Source organism: Rhamphochromis longiceps, linkage group LG20 (genome assembly GCF_057381845.1).
Source record: "Rhamphochromis longiceps isolate RC_006_pf linkage group LG20, R_longiceps_female_GT1.1, whole genome shotgun sequence".
Taxonomy (NCBI): Eukaryota; Metazoa; Chordata; class Actinopteri; order Cichliformes; family Cichlidae; genus Rhamphochromis; species Rhamphochromis longiceps.
Genome location: NC_140576.1, coordinates 12,156,565 through 12,175,883, shown reverse-complemented (window position 1 = coordinate 12,175,883; position 19,319 = coordinate 12,156,565). Strand labels below are relative to the sequence as shown.

At 41.2% G+C, this 19,319-nt stretch overlaps 2 protein-coding genes across 2 annotated transcripts; both read right to left on the bottom strand.

The window, feature by feature from the left end:
* Positions 1 to 597: 597 nt before the first annotated feature.
* Positions 598 to 3,989, bottom strand: LOC146645032 (succinate dehydrogenase [ubiquinone] iron-sulfur subunit, mitochondrial). The gene is made up of 8 exons (XM_085393499.1): positions 3,852 to 3,989; positions 2,903 to 3,036; positions 2,708 to 2,793; positions 2,455 to 2,591; positions 2,228 to 2,344; positions 1,461 to 1,562; positions 1,225 to 1,347; positions 598 to 1,143 (listed from the first exon to the last, which is right to left on the bottom strand). The coding sequence occupies exons 1-8, from the start codon at positions 3,909 to 3,911 to the stop codon at positions 1,063 to 1,065; spliced, it is 840 nt and encodes a 279-aa protein (XP_085249625.1). The 5' UTR covers positions 3,912 to 3,989; the 3' UTR covers positions 598 to 1,062.
* Positions 3,990 to 7,292: 3,303 nt separating this feature from the next.
* On the bottom strand, positions 7,293 to 11,982 carry LOC146645031 (uncharacterized). Its single transcript, XM_085394255.1, has 3 exons — positions 11,656 to 11,982; positions 9,973 to 11,155; positions 7,293 to 7,985 (listed from the first exon to the last, which is right to left on the bottom strand). Exons 2-3 carry the CDS (start codon positions 11,149 to 11,151, stop codon positions 7,293 to 7,295), a joined length of 1,872 nt encoding a protein of 623 aa, XP_085250381.1. The 5' UTR covers positions 11,152 to 11,155; positions 11,656 to 11,982.
* Between the last annotated feature and the right edge of the window lie 7,337 nt (positions 11,983 to 19,319).

Genomic DNA, 19,319 nt, shown 5'->3' with positions numbered 1-19,319 from the left:
ATTAAAACAAGAGAAGCTGACCTAAAGTTGGTTAGAGACAGGCACATTTCAGGTCTTCAAAAAAACACATTTTCAACATACATGCAAAACTGAAAGGTGTGAATTACTGTATTAACTAATTATTATGGGAGGTAAAAAAAAAAAAAATCTGTTTTAGTGGTCTAAAATGTGTCTAAAATCTGCAAACTCATGACACACTGCTCTTTCTGGCATAGCTGGTATCTAATACCAATAAGAGCGTCGGTACCTTTAAAGATTAAAAGTATTGGTACTGGTATCGACAATATTGGCCCTGTATTTACTTAGTGTTGGATCAATACCAGAATGTGCAGTATGACAGAGCACCACCACAAAGGCTGGTATGGAGACAGTGTGTAAATGGCTTTAGCATAACATGGGTGTAATATTACCTGGTAACATTTTACCACTACTCATTCTGCTAAGAATATTTATGGTCGAAAAAAAAGTTCTCGTTTACACAGTGAAATCGGCTTACTACAGACCAATAACACATGCAGCCCCGTAGCTGTTGGGCAGCTTGTAGGTGTAGGACATCAAAATTTAGAATTCGGGTAGCGCTTGTTGTCATTATGACAACAGGTGCAGATTTTTCACCATAGGTTATTTCTTCCTCTTTGCCATGAGCAGAAAATTATGTCACTGTGACAAAACATTTGATATGTTTTCATCTCATTATCCTTCCCTAGGAATGCAAGTTACAAAGGTGATCAGCATACGAGCATGGTCTCCATATCAAGCTTTACTCGAGTTTAATGATTATGCATATAAATATTAACAAGCTGATACAATTTCAAGCAAATGTAGTACAGCATGCAAAAAGCAGAACTGTAGTCCAACATGTCGCAACACTTGTACGGCATTTCTAGCGTCCTTTTCTCAGAATTTCCATCTTCCTGTTCACTTAAACACACTTGGACTCATTCAAACACATAAGACACTCATCAAGAGCACAAAATGTACAGTTCTAAGCAAGGTTTACAGCTGGCCTCCTAAGTTTGAGGTATTCTCAGTGGATCTTGAGCCAGTTTCATATTCACACGCTCATGAAGCTGCTGCTTTCTTCTCTTTGTAAGTCGCCATCATTTTCTTGATCTCCGCGATGGCCTTTCCCGGGTTGAGTCCCTGTAGAGAAGTGAGTCAGACAGAGTGAGAAACTGAAAGTCTTAACTGTGAGGAAGTGTGTGTTTGGTCACATTGGAGCACCTTGGGACAAGTCTTAGTGCAGTTCATGATAGTGTGGCAGCGGTACAGCGAGAAGGGGTCCTGAAGTTTAGACAGGCGCTCCTCTGTGAATTCATCACGGGAGTCAATCATCCACCGGTACGCCTGTGGGATAAAGACACCAAATTCAGTATCAATGGCATCTCCACCAGCAGTTAAAAAAAAAAAAAAAGAGCTATCTCCCTAACATTATAATAATAATATAATATATTACCTACCTGCATGAGGACAGCAGGTCCAAGATATTTGTCTCCATTCCACCAGTAGCTGGGACAGCTGGTGCTGCAGCAGGCACAGAGGATGCACTCGTACAGGCCATCCTGTTATGTTAGACAGTCAAATACCAGCTTATTCTGCCTGTTTAATCAAATTAGCAACAGCTCCTAAAACGTTGCTACCAAATTAATTATTTATTTTAATGGTTAAACCAGAGGTGTCAAGCATGACGCCTGGGGGCCAGAATCGGCCCAGTGTGAAGAAAGACAGAAATTTGGACTTTTAACTGCATTTCTCAGGTTTTACAGCTTCTCCTAATGACAAAAGGTTCCCCCATGACATCTCACAATACAGCAAAGTAATTACATTATAGATTTCTGTAATTTTACACATTTACTTCTTACAATTTAAGCCGAAAGAGTCAGGCTGACAGATGTCTTTCAATTTACTACAGCAGCATTTCTTCATCATGTAGAAAAACCAAGGCACACTGTTGAAATGAAGCTTCTTCATCTTATAATAAGATATCCCATTGATTAAATCTGTAGTTAAACTTCTGAAGACTGACAGAAAGTGGAGTTTCACTGGTCTGGCCTACATATAAAAGTTGGCTGTATGTGGTCAGCAGTGTAAAATAAGTTTGACATCTCTGGGTTACGCGATCAGTTCTCAGCGTGTTATACAGTACTGACACATGGCTTCAATGTTGCTTGTGTTAACCATGTGAATCACGTAGAGATTAAAAGAATAAGTTTTTTTCTTTTTCTACCAGCTTCTGTCTGTCCTCCACTGACTGGAAATACTGCTCCTTCCCCTCCTGAGATTCATCTTTCTTTTTCAAGTAGGGCTCGATGGATTTGTACTGCGCGTAGAAGTTGCTCATATCCTGGTGGTAATAAGGAGAGACACATGATGAATGTAATAAACTGTAATATACTTTCTTCCACGTCGCTTGTTTTTAAACTTAGATGGGTTCTCTCGACTAGCAGTACTTACAGGCACCAGATCTTTGACGACATACATGTGTGGAAGCGGGTAGATTTTGGTGGGTTTGCTAGTGTTGGCGTCAATCTTGTTAAGGCACGCCAGAGTGTTTCCTCCATTTATATTCATGGCACATGAGCCGCAGATACCTGAAGATATTTGAGATATTCACAGACAGTCAGTCTGAAACCAAGTCACTGATTTCTTTCATTCAGAAATTGTTCACATTATTATGTGCAAACAGAATCCAAATGGCCTCTCTTACCCTCACGGCAGGAACGTCTGAATGTGAGCGTGGGGTCTATTTCATTCTTGATCTTAATGAGGGCATCCAGAACCATCGGCCCACAGCTGTAATAATGAGGACACGTCAGTAGATTAGACAATGGCATAAAACGTGCAGTAAAAAGTAAACATACTGCTCAGCAGCCTTCTGTTCAATGACCAGTTCATGACTTACGTGTTGAGATCGATTTCATACGTCTGCATTCGTGGTTTGTCTCCAGACTTGTCGGGGTCCCAGCGGTAAACCTGGAACTTTTTGATCCTGGGTTCAGGAGCCGGAGCAGCTGCAGTCTGAGCATGGCGCACCATCTGTACCACAGATAGTAAACAAACAATCCCAAATGAACTGAACTGAACATTACCAAGGTATCTGAATAAGAACAGTACAACAGTACAGTCCGATTAAAAACATTAGATATGTACAAAGGGACGCCTCATGATGTGACATTCCTGTTGGTGGTGCCATGTTGAAACTAATCGGGGAGTATCCTGGAATACAAGAGTCTATCTAGTACGAGTGCTAATGCATTCCCTCGTATGAACAACAGCAACAAGGGCATTTAATTTACAGTTATAATGACAGACAATACACTTAGATGCCCTCAGATCAGTCTTTGTCGCGTTGTGTATTTACACAACACAGTTACTTACTGTACGCTCCTTTTGTGTAAGATAGTATGGAGTCTCCCCCTAGTGGAGGCCTGAAAGAACTGAACTGAAAGCGTTACATCACCTTGCGGACTTTGGTTATCTAACTGACTCTTCCAGGACAATAAAATATCAATTTAATGCATTAATAGCTGATATATTTATTAGAAGTTATGAAGTGTATAACCTATGTGCACTACCACTCAACAAAGAGGTCTTTACGAGGAGAAAAAGTTATCCGACAGTTTTCGCTTGACAGCTGACTCTGTCAAGTACTGTCAGATTTACACATAGGCATAGGATACAAAAAGGCCTATGCTACACATAGGCATAAACACTTTGTGATAATATCCTGTAGCCTAGCAAAAAAGTAAACAGTGCACGAACCAACAAAAAAGCCATTAATAGTTACGTCAGTGAAGCCTTCAAATACCGAATTAGATGTTTTTTGTTGGGGTTTTTTTTTTTCTACTTACCACCATCACACTAGAATTCCTAAAAGCCAAAACATTTCTACTCAGACACGCCACCGACATGTTTCTGCCTGGATATTTCTGACAGCCACAATAGTCTCGGTCACTTTATGTGAACTGCTACTGCTGTCTGTGCTCCTGATGTAAGCCGAGACCACGCCCCCTACGTGCTTGACGCAGGGAACGTCTTTTTTGTTGCCTTCACGTCCCCTCTTTCTTTAAATTCGTCAAGCATATTAGTCTGCTCTAAAGCTCGTGCAGAATTACGTGAAGCATGAAACGAGAACATTTTAACATTTAAACAATCATGTATGAAACTCTGCTTAATCACTTAGCTGGGCCGTAGGGGTAGGTTTAATCATTACTCATTCATATTTTTCCGACAGCACCTGAAAGTAGCATATGTATGAGACTCTTTCACAACTCTCATTGTCGGGTCAGTTACATACTTTAAAATGCAAGGTTGTTGTTTGGAGTAATTTATCTTAGGTTATGGTTGTAATCAGTTCTCTTTGTCCCAAAACCCTAATCATTGCTATATGAGGAAATTAATACTATTTATCTATCTATAAAGACACCATATTTTAAGATATTTTCAAAATTTAAGTTAATCCGAAATGTTTTACGTTCTTTTACATGGTTTATTTTCGTAATACAGAGCAGAGTCACCAGAACGTCACTCCAACATGCTGGTTGCAGTTTCATGAAGCATCTCAAGGAACACCCTGCCTGTCCACCAGTGTTGGTCAAGTTACTTGAAAAAAGTAATCAGTAACTAATCACCGATTACTTCCCCAAAAAATGGAAAAGTCTCTTTTTAAAACTTGTTTTATTAGTTTTAATATTTTAACTGTATGCATCAAGCAAAAATTAAATTAAATGCAACATTCACTGACTGGAAGAAATTTGTTTAACATTTAAACCTATTTTCTGCACATTCCAGCACATAAAATAAAATATTTTTTCTGTGTTTACACTCACTCTTTCAAATAGATGCAAGTAAAACACAGCAGAAAATAAATAAAATCAAAGACTAGTGGTCCTGTTGCTCTATTTTCACCTGTAAAGCAGGAGTTGGGTAGGCGGAGGTTTGCCCTGGTGCAGGTGAGCCGCAGCGGTCAGTTGAAGAATCCGCGAGTTTCTCTGTGAATTTACCATTACGTTGTAGCGCACTCTGCGCTTGCTTGAAAGTTTAGGGGGTTTTTCGCTGTAAAAAGAAGTTTTCTTCCCACGCAGTGAGCAGCGGACGCTAATGTTTTTGTCACTTTTTATGGAATCAAACTCAAAGTAAGGTCAGTACTTCCACGCTTTAAACGCTGCACGCTCATACTCTCTCTGCACTCGATATATTATCCATTGTTTATCTGCACACGTCTGTTGTCACAAATGTTGCACTCGCTTACGTCACTGTCATGAGACATCCTCACAAAAAAAATCAACACAGTAGTGCAGCGTTCCTACGGGAAAGTAACGGTAATCTAATTACCGATTTTGCAATAGTAATCCCTTATTTTACTCGTTACTTGAAAAAAGTAATCGGATTACAGTAACGCTTTACAAGTAACGCGTTACTGCCCATCTTTGCTGACTGACAGGGGTCAAGATGACAGCATCTTCTTTTCAAACCCCTAATTCTGAAATTGCTGGGATGCTGTGTAAAATGTAAATAAAAACAGAGTGCAATGATTCACAAATCTCATAAACCCATATTTTATTTACAGTAAAACTGAGAAAACAGAGAAGATGTACAATTTTAGCTCATCCTAAATTTGATAGCAGCAAACAGATTTAAAGTTAGGACAGGAGGGCCATGTTTACCACTGTGTATTATCTCCTTTCCTTATAGTTTGTAAATGTTTGGGAATGGGGGAGACCAGTTGAACTGCTGGAATTCTAGGAGAGGAATGTTGTCTCATTCTTGTCTGATGTAGGATTTAACCAGGCCAGTTTAGCACCCAGACTCTTATACTATGAACACGTGCACTGTGTGGTTTGGCTTGTTGAAATATGCAAGGCCTTCCCTGTGGATGGGAGTAAATTTTGGCCTAAAGCCTTTCAGCACTGATGGCACCTTTCCAGATGTGCCCATGAGAATAGAACAGTTTTCCACTTTACCTTAAACCATATTAAATGAGTCTTAATTCAGAGAACACAGCAGCATTTCTATATCATTTTCACATATGGCTTCTTCTTTGCATGATTGCAGCTTTAACCTGCACTTGTTGATGAAGTGAACTGTGCCTATGCAGGGATTTGCATGAAATAGTCACGACTGTGCTGCCGCAGTGCTGCCTGAAGACGTTCAAAGATCACAGTCATCTAATATTGATTTTCACACTTGTCCCTTGTTCAGAGTGTCATGAATCACTGTGTGCAGGCAAGAGATTGGACCCAAAATACAGGACTCGCAACACGTGAATCAACTCAAAAAGGCAGTTTATTGTAGACTCAGGAAAATGATACAACTAATGATGAACTAAACTAGACTGGGAAAATATAACCTAAAGTTTCACAGAGAGGCACACAAAGGCTCACACAGCATGAGGGATAACACGACACGGAACAGAGGGGGAACGCTGACATAAATACACAGAAGGTAACGAGGTGAGGGGAAGAACACGGAGAACACAGCTGAGGACAATTACACATGACAGAGTGGGAAGGACACTAAGTGAAAATGCTGATGCCAAGACGTGGACCTTAAACATAACACAGAAAGTACACAGAGATAGCCAAGAGAGGCAGAGAGAGAGAGAACACACAAGGTGTGGAAGCAAAGCGCAATAACTCAAATCACTATATCCACGGTCACACAGAGGGAGACACAGAGGACAACACAGGGGGGAAATCTAATAAGCAATACTGAACAGAAAACCTAGGGATCTTAAGAATACAAATGAACTTAATACAGAATGTCAAAACTCAAAACATCAGGTCAGAAGTCCTGGGACTAGGGTTGCAAAGGGGCGGAAAATTTCCGGTAAATTTCCGAAAAGTTTCCGGTAAATTTCCATGGTAAGTTAAGCTTGGGAATTTTGGAAATATTCCATATTGGAAACTGTCCATGGAAATAATGGGAATTATGGAAATTAATGGGAATTTAGGAGAACTAACTGGGAATATATTATTTCCAAGCATAAATATAAACAGAAATCATAAGAAAACCTCCATGCAAAATGTTTTCAACAGATATTTAAACAGATTTATTTGTAAGTACAGTAGAATAGAACACGTTTCAATAACTTGTTTCATGGATGAATAAAAACAGAAATGTTGAGTTCAATATTACCATCCCCTAACCCCGCTCATTCAAAAATGCCCCCTGTCCAAAAATCTCCACAAAGTCCCATTCAAAAGGTTAAATGAAAAATGCCACTTATCCTCCAAAACGTCCCATTAAACATTCAAATCTTCCTTCAAGCAATCCTCTTTTCTCATTTTTGCTCAGTCAATAGACTCTTCCTGGACCTCATCATCATCCAACAACATGTCCACTTCCTCAACATCCAACTCTGAGTCTTCCTCTTCAGTGTCACTTTCCAGCTTTGTTGAGGATGGCTCTGTGTCAGGCTCAAAGAGCCGTAGGTTTGCCCGAATGCCGACCAGCTTTTCCACTCTCACATTTGTGAGCCTGTTGCGAACCTTTGTGTGGGTGTTCCCAAACAGTGACCAGTTGCGCTCGGAGGCGGCTGATGATGGTGGGATTTGGAGGAGGATGGAGGCTACAGGTGCAAGGGCCTCAGATTCACATAGTCCCTTCCACCAGGTGGCTGCAGATATGTGCTGGCATGACTGCCATATTCCATCCCCTTTCCAAAGGCCTTGCTTTGTTCGATACTTTGCCAAACTGCCTAGAACTTTGCCTTTATCGAGACCCAGGTGGTCAGACATGGCTGTAATGACCGCATAGGCACCGTTGATCTCTTCCCCGGAAAGTATGCCCTTGTCATATTTGGGGTCCAGCATGTATGCTGCTGCATGCACTGGCTTCATGCAGAACTCCCTCCGCTGTTCCAATGACTTGACCACAGCAGTTTCCTCTGCTTTCAGTAGTAGGGAAGTGGGCAGAATTGTCTGGATTTCTTCTTTGAGTTCTGCAAAAAGGCACTGGACATCTGACAAGATGGCACCATCCCCCTCTATCAGAATCAGAATCAGAATCAGAATACTTTATTGATCCCTGGGGGAAATTATTTTTTGTTACAGTGCTCCATTTTAAACCAACATTAAGACAAGACAGACAATACGCTAACTAAGAATAGTACAATATATACATATATATACATACATACATACATAAGTCACTTATAAATAAATATTTGGAAAAGAAACATGTGTAGCTGTAGCAGCAAACAGTGTGTTAAGTGGATGCGTTGTACAGGGAGATGGCCACAGGCAGGAATGATTTCCTGTGTCGTTCAGTGGTGCTTTTCGGTAATCTCAGTCTCTCACTGAACGAGCTCCTGTGACTGACCAACATGTCATGGAGTGGGTGGGAGGTGTTATCCAACATTGTCTTTATCTTGGACAGCATCCGCCTCTCCGACACCACCTTGAGGGAGTCCAGCTCCATCCCCACAACATTGCTGGCCTTACGGATCAGTTTATTAAGTCTGTTGGCATCTGCGACCCTCAGCCTGCTCCCCCAGCATGCAACAGCATAGAGGATCGCACTGGCCACAACAGACTCATAGAAAATCCTCAGCATTTTCTGGCAGATGTTGAAGGACCTCAGTCGCCTCAAAAAATAGAGACGACTCTGGCCCTTCCTGTAAAGTGCTGTGGTGTTTTTAGCCCAGTCCAGTTTATTGTCAATGTGTACTCCAAGGTATTTATAGTCCTCCACAATGTCAACACTGACCCCCTGGATTGAAACAGGGGTCAAGTGTTTCCTGGTCTTCCTGAAGTCCACGATCAGTTCCTTGGTCTTTGCCACGTTGAGCTGCAGATGATTCTGCTCACACCACGTGACAAAGGAGTCGACCACAGCCCGGTACTCTGTCTCATCATCCCTGCTGATGCATCCAACCACCGCAGAGTCATCAGAAAACTTCTGAAGATGGCAGGTCTCTGTGCAGTGGCTGAAGTCTGTGGTGTAGAGGGTGAAGAGGAAGGGGGAGAGGACAGTCCCCTGTGGTGCCCCTGTGTTGCTGATCACCTTGTCAGACACACACTGTGGGAGACGTACATATTGTGGTCTTCCTGTCAGGTAATCAACAATCCAGGACACCAGAGAAGCATCCACCTGCATCGCTGCTAACTTATCACCCAGGAGGGTCGGCCTGATGGTGTTGAAAGCACTGGAAAAGTCAAAAAACATGACCCTCACAGTGCTCGCCGGCTGGTCCAGATGGGTGTAGACACGATTGAGCAGGTAGATGATGGCGTCCTCTGTTCCGAGACGAGGCTGATAAGCGAACTGAAGGGGATCCAGATGTGGTCTTACTATGGGTCGCAGCTGGTCCAGGATGAGCCTTTCCAGGGTCTTCATGATGTGGGAGGTCAGTGCCACGGGCCTGTAATCCTGGGGGCCACTGGGACGAGGCGTCTTTGGTACAGGGACGAGGCATGATGTCTTCCACATCACCGGGACCCTCTGCAGACTCAGACTCAGCATAAACAGTTTATGAAAGACTCCACACAGCTGGGGGGCACAGGCCTTGAGGACAAGGGGACTCACTCCGTCTGGTCCAGCAGACTTGCCTGAGTGAAGTCTCCTCATTTGCATCTCAACCTGGTATTGAGTGATGGTGATGGGTGGGGGAGGGGTGTCAGGAATCTCACAGGAGGCAACATGTGAAGAGAAAGGCTGGCACAGTGGTGTGGCTCTGGATTCCAGGCTGACTGCAGGTGAGGTTGTGGGGGTGGGAGCAGACACTGTGGTGTCGAATCTATTGAAAAACAGATTCAACTCGTCGGCTCTATTCTCACCTCCCTCAGCTCCCCTGCTGTTGGTTGGCCTGAATCCAGTGATGGTCTTCATGCCCCTCCACACCTCTCTCATGCTGTTCTGCTGGAGTTTCCACTCCAGCTTCCTCCTGTAATTGTCCTTAGCCTCTCTGATCTTGTCCTTTAGTAACACCTGGATCTTCCTCACCTCCTCTTTGTTGCCCCCTCTGAAAGCCCTCTTCTTGTTGTTGAGGAGAGCTTTGATGAGAGCTATTGCTGCTGCAATAGGTTTGAGGATTTTCTGACTGCTAGATACTCTTTCCCAGAACACATCATCCAAGATGACCTTCTTGATGTCACTGTCGATGCCTACAGACTGGGATATGGCCATCTCTTGCAGAGACTCCTTTCCCTCCAGAAGGCTGTCAAACATGATAACAACACCACCCCATCGCGTTATGCTGGGAAGCTTCAGTGTAGTACTCTTGTTCTTTTCCTTTTGCTTTGACAGAAATGTAGCGGAAGTTACTTGTTTGCCTTTAACATATTTCAGAACTTGCTTCACTCTCTTATTCAGAGTGTCCATTGTTTTTAGTGCCATTATGTCTTTTAGGAGAAGGTTTAGTGTATGGGCTGCACAGCCAATAGTAGTTATATGAGGGTAGGTCTCCTCCACATGTGCCCAGGCAACCTTCATGTTGGCTGCATTGTCAGTAACCAGTGCAAAAACCTTATCTGGTCCAAGGTCATTGATGATCACTTTTAGCTCATCTGCAATGTATTGGCCTGTGTGTCTGTTTTCCTTTGTGTCTACACTCTTGTAGAACACAGGCTGAGGAGTGGTGATTATGTAGTTAATAATTCCTTGTCCCCTGATATTGGACCATCCATCAGAGATGACTGAAATACAGTCAGCTTGGTCAATGGTCTGTTTCACCTTTGCTTGAACTCGACTGAACTCTTCATCCAGTAGATGAGTAGACAATGCATGTCTGGTTGGGGGAATGTATGCTGGTCGGAGAACATTCAAAAATCTCTTCCAGTACACATTGGATGTCAGCATCAGGGGTGAGCCAGTTGCATAGATTGCACGAGCGAAACACTCATCTGCGTTTTTCTGGCTAGTGTCATCCATAAAATCAAAGAATCCTCTGATGCCAGAGGGACCAGGAGCTGATGAGTGGGTATCTGACTCTGATACAGCTGAAACAGATTCATTTTCCCCTTGAGTGGAACTCCTGGCTGCTGCATGTGTTGGGCCTTGAGGAATTTTTTTGCACTTTGCAATGTGCTGCTGCATTTTTGTGGCATTCTTCACGTACGTCTTATCACAATACTTACACATATATACAGATTTCCCTTGTACATTAGCTGGTGTAAAATGTCTCCACACATCAGATAGCGCACGTGGCATTTTTCTGTAAAATAAAACAAGAGCTTGTAAAAATGCTAATGCAATGCAAGAGATCGTAATAATACAATTGCAATATGATAATAAACAGATATAAATAGTAAGGCTAGCTAAACAACTGGAATGATCTTCAAAACAAAACAACCAAATGAGGAAGCTAGCATCTTCTTTATGTTATACTAGCTATGGCTTATTTAGCATCTAACAGATGCTAGCATTTTATTTAGCATCTAACAGATGCTAGCATTTTATTTAGCATCTAACAGATGCTAGCATTTTATTTAGCATCTTATCAGATGCTAGCATTTTATTTAGCATCTTAACAGATGCTAGCATTTTATTTAGCATCTTAACAGATGCTAGCATTTTATTTAGCATCTTAACAGATGCTAGCATTTTATTTAGCATCTTATCAGATTGCTATCTACCAGATTAATACATTTTATGTGATATTCACAATTTAAACATTTAATGAATATATTTTCCCATAATATCATCAAAACTTACCTCACTTGTTAAGTCCACAGGCTCAAATGTGTGCCTTTAATACTCTTTGTCCTTCAGGCTCAAAAGTGTGGTCCATGTGTACATGTGATGGAGGCATGCACAGTGCCAGTAGGTGGTCTCAATAGCCATGCAGCAAGCTTGTGCTCTGTACATGTGATTAAGGAATGGCATGGATATTCAAGTGTATTTGAATTGCATTTGTTTGTTTTTGTCAATATTATGCTAAAATATACTTTCCTCAACTATATTTAAGTTCCCTAAGAAGAGCCAACCTTCAATTTTGAAAATTCCCACTTTATTCCCATAAATTCCCGTTAATTCCCGTTAATTCCCATGGAAAGATTCCATCTTTGAAAATTCCGGGAATTTTGCAACCCTACCTGGGACCATGACACACAGAGAGTTCTCCAGATTATAGAAGATAAGATCTTTTGATGATACCATGTACTGTAGAAGACGAGATACTCACCATTTCCACAATTTTACATTGAGGAACATTATTCTGAAATTTTTCCACAATTTATAGACCCAGTTTTTCTGCTGACTAATGAACTTCTGCCCATCTTCAATCCTCAGAAACTCTGCAGCTCTAATATGTTCTTTACACCCAATGGTGTAACCGATCTGTTGGCAATTAACCTACTTAGTTGCAAAACTGAACTTCAGCTGTTTCTTTTTAGTGCTTCTTACTTTTCCAGCCTTTTGTTGTCCCTGTACCAATATTAAAGAGAAAATGTACTTCTGTTGCTGAGCTGAGCTGATATTTTTAACACGTCTCTGTTTAAACAGTTGGTGTGTTTTCTGTGTGCTGTTTTTACCTCTGTGCTAAAACCAGATCAGTGTTTGGGTGTAACTTCAAGTGCATGAAAAATTTACGATGTTAAATTCGGGAGGAATCCATAAGTGTCTCCAGCTTGCAACAAAAGAGATTGTTCGTGCAAGTACGCTAAGCATGAACTATTTATTTACAAAAAGATAAAAACTGTGAACTCAGTAAATCAGTGGTGTGGTATGTACACTTGAATGAGCAAGCAAACTGCCTCTGGCCATCAGCCCAGAAGCCTGTCTGCCATGTGGAGGAGAGGAGGAGAGAGAGAAATGGTGGCCAGGGTAGTTCCCTGTATACTCTAGGCCACAATCAGCCCTTGATGACAGATCCAACCCTGAATCACATGTCCCGAAAAACTGAGGAGGGTCATCATAGTGAACCTGTAGTGGCCAACCTCACCCTGAAAACCTATTTGTACATGCAGCTCACTGGGGCCATGAAAAAAAATCTAATAAACCCCAAGGATAACGTTGGAGACATTTACCAGTATTAAAGACTGAAATAATGCTGGTATGGATAAAGCTGAAGAACCTGACCAAGATGAAACAGATGGAGACAAATATCCTACAGAGCTAAAAGGACAGCTTGAAAAAACAAACAATGACTCACAGAGATAGCTCAATGAAAAAGTAAAATGTCGCACTCAAAGTGACAAAAAGAGTGCCAAGACGAGAAGAATAAAAAAGGAAGCAAAGGAAATCTAAGTCAGGTTGATGAAGGACAGCAGAAGAAGAGAAAATAAGGAGAAAATGGAAAGTGGAGGAAGAAAGTAGAAGAGAGGACGTGAGCAAGCAAGAATTTGACCTCCTTTCCATCCATCGCTTTGGCCTTTTATACCAGGTTCAGCCAAAAGTAATGCATGTGACTGTAAATGGTTACATTATGTTCCACCTCTAGAGGGCACAACTTGGTAGTCTGTGTGGCTGAGCTCAGGCAACAGTTTTCCCTTTAAATGGACACCAGTAATAAATATCAGCTAAATGGGGCAGTCCTCATTAGTTATAGCACTGCAGTGAAGTCTATGATAAAAGAAAAACAATGCTGATATTTTAGCTAACTTGCTGCTGGGATCACCAAACCTCAATTGTGTTGCTTTTGGCAGCAGGAGGTGTTTTTTAGGAGAGACCTGACACCATTTCCAACACCACGACCACATTGTCTAACTAGCTGGTGAAACACGGTAGAGCACTGAGCAGTGCCATGTGTTTTCTTCAAGTTGTTACTGTACACTGCGTCAGAGGTTACATACAGCAGGTGGGCTCCCATTAAATATCACACAAACAGGGAACTGTTTGCTCTCCTTTGCACCATCATTATTTAATAAGAAAATAATATGTTGTGTTTACAGGTTATTCAACTGCCCCCAAGTGGCAAAACAACAAAACCAATTATTTATTTATTCAGAGAGAGACTGGCTATACGCACTTGTTTACAGCGACCACAACAAGATATTCATGGAAGACAACAAGAGATGCTCGATGAGGAACAGCCTTAATAAAAGCAGCCACAAAAATTACCCCCAAACCAGAGCAACTGTTTCCACTGAAATACTTTCCATGCTAAATTATACTAAAATTATATAAAAACGCCTTTTACCAATCACTTGGTGACAATGGGAAGGAAAAAACTTCCTTTTAATACAAAGAAACCTGTGGCAGAACCAGGTTCCCTGCCACAACTGGTTTGGGGGTGAGGGGAGGAGGACAGGACAAAAGACACAAATCCACCCTAATTAAAAGTAGGTCAATGCCAGGAGTGGTCAAAACATATACATTTAAATAATATCTGTTTCTTTTTTTCTTTCCAGCTAACGTTTAACATAAAATGCAGCTGTAAGAAAAAGGTGGCAGCAGAGGCCAAAACCTGTGCTCTACAGGAACCAGAAATCTGATCACAGAACAGATGAACCTGAAAGCTGCTGAACACAGACAGACTGTCCTTGAGTCTATGAGGTGAGAGAGGAAATGACTTTGTTCTTTCCTTAATCCTCAGAATGACTGCTATGTTATCTTCTAGTATCTCACTCAGCAGCGCTTTAAGCAGGAATCTCACAGGGCAGCAGTGACTGGAGCTGCCATCGAGGCAGCAGTCAGTGTGATAATTGTGCTGCGTTGCTGGCAGGACTGCAGGAGCAGTGTTTGGGCAGCGATTCAGGGCCTTCATCTCAGTCTGGGACAAACTCACAGCCATGCTTAATCTCTGTCTGACCTGTCAGGCTCTGTCACACTTTCACCACAGGAGCACTGTAGGAGTTTGTGGGAGGCAGTGATCCTCATTCGTTCAAAAATGTATTTTTTTCTAGCATAGGTTGCTTGATTGACCCTGATGGCAGCAACAATTTGTGGGTGGGTGATGAATGCATCGTCTTGGACTGAAAGACCTCCAGGTTAACTGTTTTCCAAACAGGAAAAATAATTTGCTCTCTAGTTTGTACTGCTAATAAAATCCAACTGTCGCTGATCATTATCATCACAAGGAGGAATTACATGCAGGATGTGTGGCCAAATAGGATATTTTAGTGAGTTAGGGCTCCATAAATTAGCTTACACTAGTAAAGTACTGAGTACTAATATGAGTTTTTTGTGTCACTTCTTTGATTTACTGAAACAACATTTATTTATGATGTAGAAAAACTGAGATGTTCATTTGAAATTGTGCTTCTTTTGCTTATATTAAAATATCTCAGTGATTAAATGTGTAAACTGCTTTAAAATGACAGAAAGGAAAGTTTTAACTGCTCTGAAACGATTACGACACGTTTACACTTCTCCCTAAGCCAGGCGCTGTTGGAGGTTTCTTCCTGTTAAAAGGGAGTTTTTCTTTTCCACTTACTTAGAGGCAGTCGTTTGATTGTTAGGTTTTTCTATACTATAATTCCAGGGTCTTTCTCTTATATCAAGCACCCGGAGGTGAGTGTTGTCGAGATTTGGTGCTATATAAATAAAACTGAATTTAAGAAATCTATAGCCTTTCCGTGGGTTTTCCAACATCAACTTGGAAGTGCATAAAATTTCAAAATAAAATAAATGCTTTCAGTTGTCTATTCATGTGCCATGTGTAATGCATCCTGTTGATTCTGCCAAACAGGCCGACTCTGAGAGGATTTCTTGAATGTAACATAAAAAAAAAGAAGCAAACGCTTTCAGAGATGCTTTGAAATACCAATGTGTTGTTAAGAATGAATGACTACATTAATTTTAGTATATCTAAAAGCAAAGTTATGGTTATCTTCAGGCTTGGTTTGACTATTTTTCACTTCTGCAAGTTATAATTATGCTCCAAGTTCAAACATAAAAGCCTGAGTGGACATGGTTTATCATTCTGATGTACTTTTCAGCCCATATTCACATGCACATGAAATGGCTGTTACAAAAAATACCAAATGCTGCACTCGAGTCTATATATAGATGTTCCAGCCTTCTCACTATAGCTAAAATCAGATTACCCAGCTCATTACGCAGCTCCTGAATGTACAGAGAATTAAAACTAAATGAAGTGACGATACATACGCCACCGAGATACTCCATAGTCTTCTCTCTCTCCTCTCGTGTGTTATAAGAGGCTGAAATCTTTTATCTTTATGCATTTACTGTAAAACACACCAAGTTCCCCTGTGTATGAAATGTACCACACAAATAAAGCTAACTTGACTCCACTTTTATCTAGTTCACACAAGCAACTTTGAAAGAAACGAGAGGAATTACCTGTGACGACTTGAATCCCTGAGCAGAACAAAGTCCTGTAAGAATACATCCTAGTACATCTGGACAGGAAGCAACTCTCCTCACAAAGGTATGGCTCTGTCTGTCTTTTGAATAATTAAAAGTTTTTTTTGTTGCTGTCAATTTATGTAGTGTTGATTAACACTGCGTTTGGTTTTGTCAGGGATAAATCTATGTAATGCTATGCATTTTATTTCTAGTTCAAAATGACTCCATGAAGAAAATAAAAAAGGTTACCATGATGAGTGATGGTATCACAATACTGTAAAGCACAGGTTATGAATAAATATTTCCTACATACATCATTGGCATATACAAATTATATAAAAAAACAATGTAATCGGTCATTTATAATGCTTATAACAATAAATAAATATTTACTTTATATCTTTAAGATGGCAGTGAAATTCTGTTCTATTTTTTCCCTCTTTTTCCATTTCCTCTCAGAAACTGGCTCTCCATTCAAGCATGGACTGTGCCACTGTGACAGGTGGGGACGTGGCACCCATGGGGAGCAATGGAGTCACTGCCACAAGGTGTTTGAGCGAGCCAACACCAGCAGGAGAGGGGGAAGCACTTTATTGTGCTCCATTAACAATCAATGAATTAGATCATGCGAATCAGCTGTTAAATACTGACTCTTGAATAGGGTTGAATATGATAGACTGTTATAGTGGTATATGTGGAAATGGTATGGGGTTTATTTATTTATTTATTTTTTTACTGGCTAATTAAGTAAATGTTGTTTTTAATCTTCATTCTCTTTGATGTTCTCTTCTGCAGCGTCTTGCTGTTCGCAGATGAAGCTAACGCGTTCTTGTGTAAGCGAGCCACAGTGAGTTCAGCTGCAGTGCCATATGCATGGTGATGATGCCCTGTTTTTTTTGATCATATATTTATGAGTCATGATTTTTGCATTGCGGGAGTGAAGTAGTGAGGACTTCGATGGCACCCTCAGTGCATTCCTGTACTGCACCGGGAGCAAAGCGACACATTGGCGTTTTATTGGTGCTTTATTTACCGTTTACACTGTTGGCCATGAAAAGGTCACCGCTGTGACTAAAAAGGTCACGAAGTGGGTAATGACTGGGCCTTTAATGCCAACGTGGATGGGATTTCAAACTTTTTTAAAAAATGGTTTAGCTGTACTTGACAAATTTGCATTGGCCCCCTAACTGCAGAGAGACAGTTAGTGCTTGTCTTGGTTCTGGATGGCTGAGGTGATTTACCACCGCAAAGGGAAGTAATAGTCCCCAGACACTTCTTTGCTAGCTCGAGTTGCATTGTAGTGTGTATAATGCTTTCAATTGTGAAACCACAGTGGTGCAGTATCACGTTTACAGCCTTTATGAAATGATGTTTATGTCCCCAGCAACACAAGCAGATTACTTTGCTCTGTGAAAATACCAAGTTTTAGGTATGGTTAGATGGAGTTAAAGGTCAGATAGGGTTAAAGCTCAAAAGTGACTATTGTGCAGACTGTTTTTGCCAGGAATTTAAAGCTGATCTAGATGAACAAAGGGCAGGAGGGTTCAGACATTTCAAAGCACAGAGGCAGCACATCTAATTATAAAAACCTAGCCTCACTAATTCAAAACCAGCCTGGCAACAAATGTGTTTCCTGCAAGGAGTTTTGACTTACCTTTACAATGATGATGCCATCAAGCAGCGCAGTGTTCAGAGAAAACAACCTCTGATGGAAGCAGGTGTCAGGTTTGGCATGGCAAGTGTACTCCGGCACATGTGATGCATGGTTTGCTCATTGCTTGGTCACACTTTGTACAAGTCCTACAGTTTTTCACTCCAAAATTAACGATATACATTGAATCTGAAATTAGTGCAACCCTGACTGCTTCATTCTTTTCATTCATTTTCAACTGTGTCTCGTTGCTACATCACTGCAGTTTATTTATGCACCTACACACTGCAAGGCAATGGCTAAGGAGCAAGCACAAGCTGCTTTACTTGCACAAAATTAAGACAGAACCCCAACTATACAACAAGTAGTTTTCAGGTGGAAGCAGCCACTCCATCTTTAAAGAGAGCGAAGATAATAATAATAATAATGGATTGGATTTATATAGCGCTTTTCAAGGCACCCAAAGCGCTTTACAATGCCACTATTCATTCACTCTCACATTCACACACTGGTGGAGATGTTGCTGCATTAACTGCTAGAACAACAAGCGTACATGAAACAGAACCAGCTGAATCAAATGTTGACAGGACAAAATGCTGTCAGGCTGAGCCTGTGAAGGATCTGACTGAGTAGGCCAAGTTGGTCTGTTGGTCCAGATATTGTTGCACTTAAGCTGAAGGACATACTGCATGCACTGAGGCTCTTATAGATGCTGAAGGTTATCCCAGGTTCCAGCATACAAGAATCTGTTGTGAGTAGAGGGAGACAGCTGCTAATGTAATGCAAGAAACCGAGTCCAGTGACATAGTCAGTGAGGAGGGCTTAGATGTTGTCCTCTCTAGAGATGATGTAGGGACGACACCAACATGGAGATTTTACTTGGGGTGAGTCAGTAGCTACTGCTACTCACAGAGAAGCAATTAAAGCTGGACTACAGTATATAGCAATTGGCAGTACAGCAGATTATATTATACCAATGTAGCTTGAATGAGTAGACATTGGCAAATTTAAACAAGCCTGAATGTACATAAGTATAGGTTGGTGATGGTGTAGCAGCTCTCACTGAGGAGATGTGGGGAGAAGAAGAAGGAGATTAAGAATTCAGCAGTTCTTCCAGAACCGAGGTTGATATAAATAGATTATGATGTCAGAATTTTAACCTGTTCACAAAAAAAGGATTTCAAAACAGAGTCTAAAAAAAAAAGGTCAGTGTGGAAGTGCCTTAAGCCTGTAGTCTAATGGCCATGAGGGGACGACCCCTCTGCTGGCAAAAAGGTTTTTATTGGACAAGGTGTCTCTGGTGTCCCCCTGGTGCTATTGTTCCTGCATCGTCATAATAATGTTGGTCCAGGATGAGCATTGCTACTGACCAGTCACACTGTTGTGATGTCATAGGAAGAAAAAGAAAAAGATACCCTTGTTTATTTAAAACTCTCTTCTGGAGCAAATATTAAGGATTTCAAATGTTTATTTA